This window comes from Lipotes vexillifer, unplaced genomic scaffold (genome assembly GCF_000442215.2).
Source record: "Lipotes vexillifer unplaced genomic scaffold, Lipotes_vexillifer_v1.1 scaffold834, whole genome shotgun sequence".
Lineage (NCBI taxonomy): Eukaryota > Metazoa > Chordata > Mammalia > Artiodactyla > Lipotidae > Lipotes > Lipotes vexillifer.
The window spans coordinates 158567-166273 of record NW_006792311.1 but is presented as its reverse complement, the minus strand read 5'-3'; the positions used below and the strand labels follow the sequence as shown (position 1 = coordinate 166273).

Sequence of the window (7707 nt, the reverse complement as noted above, 5' to 3'; positions counted from 1 at the left end):
GGTTAACTGCTGTCTAGGATCACACAGCTAGTACGTTAAAGAGAGTATCTGGATTTAGATTTGAATTTGAAGTGCATGCTATTTCTATATGTGCTGCTTCCTACTAAAATCTATAGATAGCCTTCCGATAGTCAATTATATTAACCTTTTCTCAAACTAAAATATCTTTGACCAGAACTGCTGAGAAGGAGGAAAAGGAAAGTGTCTTCTGGGTACTTTTCTGCCCTTATTTAGACATGTATGTCCAAAATACAACAGGATGATGTTGTGTGAAACAGAGTAATGGAGAAAATAAAGAAACTGTATAATGTGCCATTGACTACATGACAACACTGCTTGTGGACATTTTATTCACTTAAAAATAAATATTGTGCTGTAAAACTGTCCAGAACTAAAATCTGTAGTATATAGTAGGCAAGTACAAAGGATAGCCAGCACAGTGTGTTTTGTTAAGATAAATCATTCTAAGTTGAAAGAGAAGAATCACCGACTGTCTATACCAGGTACATATTTTGGGGGGGAAACACATTCATATCAAGGAGAAAGAAACAGATAAAAGTTCTGAGAGAGAAGCAACCTATTGTAAATAAGAGTTTCTTGAGATTAACAGAGGAGAAGAAAACTTATATGTGAGGCTTTACTGTGTGTCCAGTTTCTAGTTTAATACCTGGTAGAGAGCGGTTGCTAAATAAAAATTTGTTGAAAGGATTTCAGGTGCTAGAAATTACATATTTAACAGTCTCTCATTTAAACAACCTCCTGTCAATTTCTTTCTTCATTATCCTTACTTTATTAGCTAGTGTATATACTATAATTTACATAATAAATCTATTATTTAAAAACTTTCAATAGGTACAATGATTATGACATTTCATTAGGATAGACTCTAAATTGCTTGGACAGGATTTATTTTGGAATCACATTATCCAAGCAAAGAAAAACACACAATCAGTTCATAAGACACAACAAAAATGAAAAAGGTGAAACAAAACGTCTGCCTTAGAAGTTTATCAATAACCTCTTATGTACACATACATATTCACAAAGTGGTTGAGAGTCCTTTTATACAATCCTTTAGATGCTGTCCAATGACTGAGAGCTCTATAATGGGACACATGGTCAGACAAATCATCATGACTTCCAATGATCTTTTTTTTCCCTGAACTTTGTTACCCTTTAGTTGGGGAGAGAAAGAAGTCCATTTTCGTCTGCTGTATCTAAGATTTTACAGATCACTGGAGATTCAACCTAAAGAACAACAACAATAAAACCAATAAAAAGCTGCTAAGCTGAATAATTTATTCAGTATTTTTCTGCTGAATTAATACCTATACATTTGATAAATGTATATGAGTCCTTGTTTTGGATAAACCATACAATGTTATTTCTACAAATTGAGCTTTTTAGAAAACATTTAGTCATTCCAAATAAAATACCAGATAGGTAGAGAAGGTATTTTTATCTTTAAGTAAAAGAGATGAGAGAGAAAAGGAATAAAGGACAAGAATGAGAGAGAAATACATAGCTAGGTCTTATATAACAAAAAAGTAGCAGAATATGGCAACATAATAAGTTGTACAATTCAGGAAAAGGTAAAAAAAAAATACAATCCAAAAATGGGCCAGGTGTTAAAATGATCAGATTTAAGATAACTATAATAAATATAATGAAGGAAATAGTGGAAAAGGTAGACAACATGTGTGAATAGATGGGGGATTTTAGCAGAAATGAAGCCATAAAAAAGAACCGAATGGAAATGTTAGAAATGAAAACTATATCAGATACAAATTCATTCAAAGAGGTGGACAGGACACAGCAGAGGAAAGAATCAATGAACTTGAATACAATTCAATAGAAATGACATGACCTAAATTGAAACAAAGAAGGTAAGAATAAAATAAAGGGCCTGAGATTTGGGGACAACTTCAAACTAACATGTTTAATCAGAGTCCCAGAAATAGAAAAAAGGTGGGGCAGAAGAAATCTTTGAAAAGATGATGGCCAAAATTTTTCCAAACCTAATGAATTATATCAACCCACAAACCTGAGAAGCTCAGTGAACTCCAACCAGGATAAATAACAAAGAAAACCACCCTTACGCATCGCATAACCAAAGGTAGAACCATATTTCTAGAAGGAAGTAGAAGATAATACCTTCATGACTTTGGGGTGGCAAAATTTCTTAAAACAAAAAAATCATTAGCAATAAAATGGGAAAAAAATTGATAAAATGAACTTCATCAAATAAACTTTTCCTCATCAAAAGACAGTAAGAAAAAGAATAGTCAAGACACAGATCAGGGGAAAAATGTGCAATTAAAATAGAAAAAAACTCATGTCCATTATATATTTGAACTCCTAGAAATAAATAAGACAGACAACACCAACAAAAATGGGTAAAAGACTGAGAAAGACTCTCTCCTTGACCAAATGATAGTAAGGCTCCCCTGAGCCCTCTTTTTGACTAGGCCTCTTTTTGTTCCTGGGCCTGCCAAGTCCAGTTGCAGCAGTAATTCTGATAAGTCAGTTTAGAGAGAATCCCTCACTCTGAATATCTAATCACCCTCCATATCTGATCAAATTCCTCCTCTCTCACTTTTGATATCTGATCTTCCTGGCCAGCCTTCAGCAATAATTCTGTTAAGTCAGTTTAGCAAGAATCCCCTACCCCCAATGTCTCCTTTTAGTAATTTGCCATACAATGACTACTCCCCAACACCCCATTCTGCTTGTTGGCTATGTATCCCTGGCTGTCTTTGCTGTATTTGGAGATGAGCTGACTGTCTCTCCCCTATTATGATAGTCTTGACACTTGTAGCAACAGTCCTGAATAAAGTCTTCCTTACTGTTTTTGTGTCAGAATAATTTTTTCTTTAAAAAGACTTGGCCAGACACTTCTCCAAAGAAGGTATACAGATGAAAAATCACATGAAAAGGTTTCAACAACTTTTCATATGGGAAATGCAAATTAAATCACTAAAATGGCTAAAATAAAAAAGACTGACAACACCAAATATTGGTAAGGATGTGGAGCAATTGGACTCTCATATATTGCTGGCAGGAGTAAAACGATGAAAACAAAGGCTGAGTCTAAAAGACATGCTGAGTCAAAGAGGCCAGGCATAAAACATTATAGACTATATGATCCCATTCATATGGAATCAAAAAAGAGGTAAAACTGATCTATGGTATCAGAAAATAGAAAGTATCTTTGGGAATTGAGGGGTATTGACAGGAAAGGGGTATAAGAAAATTTTCTGCAGTGATAGATATCTTGTTTTGGGTAATAGTTAAATGGGTATATAAAACAGTCAAAACTCATCAGACTCAACACTTAAGAACTTTGCATTTTACTTTATGTAAATTATACCTCAATAAAAAAAATGTCAATTTTTACAAGTAGTATGAGGGCTATATTAAACTTTGGATACTACTGAAGGTCCTTTCTAGACTTAATGCTAAAAATTAAAATGTGGCCCAAAACTGAATTCCTGAGTATTAGTTTTTCACTTACCCCAAGGATATACTGACAGGAGTGAGGCTCTAGCATATATACAGTAACAGCATGAGGAGAATCTGATTCTTTACACCTAAAACAGAGAGTACTTTAAGGCACTGTCCAAACGATACAAAATTATTTTAAATTGTTTTCCTCTCAGGGATAAAAATGCCTTGTAAGTGATTCTGTATAATTTAATAAATAATTGAAATAATTTGATAATAACATAAATAAATAACAATTATGATTTTACTATTTTATAATAAAACAGTATTTTATGACAAATCCATAAATTATTATGAATAAATATAATTATCCATAATTATATATTTATATAATCTTTTGCCCATAGGAAGCAGACTAAAGAGAAAGGCATAAAGCATGATTTGATGGTCTAACTTACTTTAGTTTTACAGTCACCTGTCTTGGTTTGTCAGTTATATCACAAATATCTCCATTCCCATAAAAATGTGACACCATCCTGAATCAGAAAAACACACAAGCTTTATTAAACTAAAACTTCACTCATTCAGAGTAATTGTAATGGGTAGGGTGAGAAGATGGTTAGAGGGATCAGTTTTGCATTAGTTAAAAAAAAATCTGACTATAAAATATTCCTTAAAAATACATATTTTTAAGGTTATGTCACAGAGAAAGTCAGCTTCTATAAATAATACAAAGTTGAGATACTTCTTAGTGGTTTAATTAATAAGAATGATCTTTAACTTGCACATAATTTATTTGTATACAAATAGTTAAGGTTAAATTGCTTTTAAAAAAGTTTTCTTTTAAAGCTAACCATTTCCCCAGCCCTGTATATTGTTTCCTTTGTGGAACAGTTTCCCCGTCTTCCCATCCTCCATTCAGCTCCACTCATTAAAATACTGTAATGCAGGTGTACAAGGGTAAAGCCTAGGCTAAGCTATAAATTCCAAAGAGCAGGAACCAAAGACAAGTTTAAATTTTGCTAGCCTTACACTCCTGTGCTTCAATATTTGTTGCATATGATACCATGAGCTATTTTCACTTGAAACATATAAACATTTAAAAAACTGATCCGTTTAGTGTATTAATACTTAAATACCTATCTCTTAATTTTGCTAATTTTGATTTTGGTCAGTCCAAGAAGTCAGCACAATCTGAAAACAGACTCTCTCAATACCATCTATGCTAGGAAGGACAAAGTTAACATCTGAGAAGGAAAAAGAATGAATAATTTAAAATTCACTGGGTAATGGACTATAAGAAAAGCTAAAGTTTAGTTATTCTTGGGAAAGAAGAGATTAATTTACTTCTGCTATAACAAGATAAACCTAATAGCCCAAAAGAGATGTGAGGTAGCTTTTCAAAAAACCATTGTTTAACAATTTTCAACCATTACCCCACTTTAAGTAACAAAGGGAAATGCTGGAGTATATTTAAATAGAGTTAAGTAACTTAAAGTGGTAGCGATTACACATGAAGGGGGAAAATGTTTATAACAGGCTTAGACCTAATACCTGGAATTGTACCAGTGTTACTAGCGCCACCACCACTCTCATTACCATACACCACCACCACTGTCAAAGGCAGCAGCCAAAGTTTATTGCATGCAATTGCCAGGCACTACACTTTACATGAATTACCTCATTTAAATGTCATAACAATTCTCTGAGGCAAATACTACTAGACAAGAAAAGTGAGGCTTACGAAGATTATATAATTTGCTCAAGGTAGTAAGTGAATCGCCAGTATCTGAATACAGGGTATCTGACTTCAGAAACTGTGCTCTTAACTATTACACTATGTTGTTCCCTCTAGAAAAGAAAACTAACCTAAAAAATGTCCCTGAGAAAAGCTGACCAGATATTTTACTTTAAATTTATGTTTTTCAATATTCTGAGTTTTAAATATTCTAAGATCTAAAGACAAGTAAAGTTAATATTTACCTGACTGTCTGGGTACCGTCGTCTTGAAGGTGATAGGCTCTAGCAGTATTCTTCTTAGCCCATTCAATATGTTCTTCTTGGTTCCATGTCCCCACAACCACAGAGGTTTTCCCACTATCCTTGTCCTAATGTATAAAAAAATATTTGTGACAATGCATGCTTGACATCAAGGTGACATTTATGCTGATGGCCTACAAGCTATAGATCTTATCTTCATCTGCACACTGGATATCTATGTTTAGACGTGATAATGTTTAGTCAAACTTCTCAATGAGTAGAAATTTGAGCTCATTATTCTTTACTCCTTGTTCCTCTGAATTATGAAACTAGTACTTTCTAGTCAGGTTAGGTCCTGATGTAGTTATTTTTGACTCTTCTGTTTTTCCTTTCTCTCCTACATTTATCAGTCCTGTCAATTATTTTCCTGGAAATGTTCTTGGCTTCACTCTTTCTCTACATGTCCATTGCCAACATCTCACCCCCAACTAAGAGTTTAATCTCTCATACCTAGATAATACAACCACATACTACCGTGATTCTTACTTAAATATGTGGCCTCTATCTCTTACCCTGTAGCCACACTGAGCCTATCTTCATACTACTCTTTAAAATGCAAACCTTCAAGTTATACTAGTTTTCACACTTCTCATTTGACACGATGCACTATATATTGTCCTGTATGTGGACTTCCTTCTTTCTCATTTTCCTTCCGTTCCTCTTCCTTCCTTTTCTTCTTTATATTTTACGCCAGGGACCATGCTGGGCACGAGTATACATATGATTAGTAGAACTAAAAACCCTTAGAGAGGCAAAGGAAACAGCCACAGCCACTGCTACCGTGGAGCTTATTGCCTAGTGGGAGAGCCATTAAACATTCTTTTAGCAACTACACTGTAAATTTCTAGAGAGACAGGGATTAGAGCTGCACAGTGAATTAAGAGGTTGGATATGGAACAAGAGTGCCTGGGTTTGAATTTTTGTTTCACCATTTACTACCTATGTGATTTTAGGCAAGTTACTAAATCTTCGCTTCAGTTTCCTCATCTTGGAGTAACAATACTCATCTCTTAGAACTTTCATGAGCATTAAATGAGTTGATATTTGTAAAGTACTTAGAACAATGCCTGGTATACAGTGAGCACTATATTTGTTAGCTACTATTATTTTTCTGTCTCCCAAAGCTCCTACCAGAGTTCTTCAAGAAGTTCTAGGGACTTCCCTGGTGGTCCAGTGGTCAAGACTCTGTGCTCCCAATGCAGGGGGCCCCTGTTCGATCCCTGGTCAGGGAACTAGATCCCACATGCTACAACTAAGAGCCTGCATCCTGCAACTAAAGATCCCACATGCAGCAATGAAGATCCCGCATGCTGCAACTAAAACCCGGCGCAACCAAATAAATTTAAACAAAAAGGAAAAAAAAAGTTCTAGGTTCATGACCTTGACTAAAATAAGTTTGATAAAACCTAGTGTTCGCAAGTGTATACGAAAACAGCCATTGTTAATGGAAATGTAAACTGGTCCAACCCTTTGGAAAGCAGTTGTTCAGTATGCATACATTTTGACCTAGCAAGTACATTTCTAGAAATGTGCCCTATGAATATACTTGCAAAAGTTCACAAACACAACTATTTAAAAGTGCTCACTAAGATGCTGTCACAGCAAAAACTGGAAACATCTCAAAGGCTCATCAATACACGTCTGGCTAAATATACTGTGGGTAGAGACATAATCATCTGAACCTGCTGAAAAAAATAAGATCAGCTGTTGCTCACATGGAAAGATCTCCGAGATACTAGGTGAAAAGAAAAAGTACTGAGCAGTGCATTTAGTATATCCCTTATGTATAAATAAAAAGGTTATATCAACATTTACATATAGGCATTTTGTTCCCTTGTGGTGGGTTAGCTACGAAAAAGTTAACAGCTGTTACTTTTTTTAAAAATTTATTTATTTTTTAAAATTTATTTTTATTATTTATTTATTTATTTCCCATACCCCTCCCTGCCCCCGGCCTGAGTGAGCCAAATTCCCCGAATCAGCTGCTCCTTTTTTTTTTTTTAATTTTTTAATTTTATTTTTTTATGCAGCAGGTCCTTATTAGTCATCCATTTTATACACATGAGTGTATACATGTCAATCCCAATAGCCCAATTCATCACCCCCTGCCCCCCGCCGCTTTACCCCCTTGGTGTCCATAAATTTGTTCTATACATCTGTCTCAATTTCTGCCCTGAAAACCGGTTCATCTGTAACATTTTTCTAGGTCCCACATATATGCGT

General features: G+C 34.6%; 1 protein-coding gene across 3 annotated transcripts in view; it reads right to left on the bottom strand.

The window, feature by feature from the left end:
• Positions 1-310: 310 nt before the first annotated feature.
• ERLEC1 (endoplasmic reticulum lectin 1) overlaps positions 311-7707 on the bottom strand; it is a 34309-nt gene continuing 26912 nt past the window's right edge. For 2 of the 3 annotated variants that reach the window (XM_007465480.1, XM_007465482.1), the window contains 4 exons: positions 5428-5552; positions 3903-3980; positions 3515-3590; positions 311-1248 (listed from right to left, as the gene is read on the bottom strand). In XM_007465480.1, the coding sequence (XP_007465542.1) occupies positions 1177-1248; positions 3515-3590; positions 3903-3980; positions 5428-5552 (351 nt within the window). In that variant the 3' untranslated portion in view covers positions 311-1176. The remainder of the gene's footprint in view (positions 1249-3514; positions 3591-3902; positions 3981-5427; positions 5553-7707) is intronic. The other variant, XM_007465481.1, reaches the window with a different exon arrangement.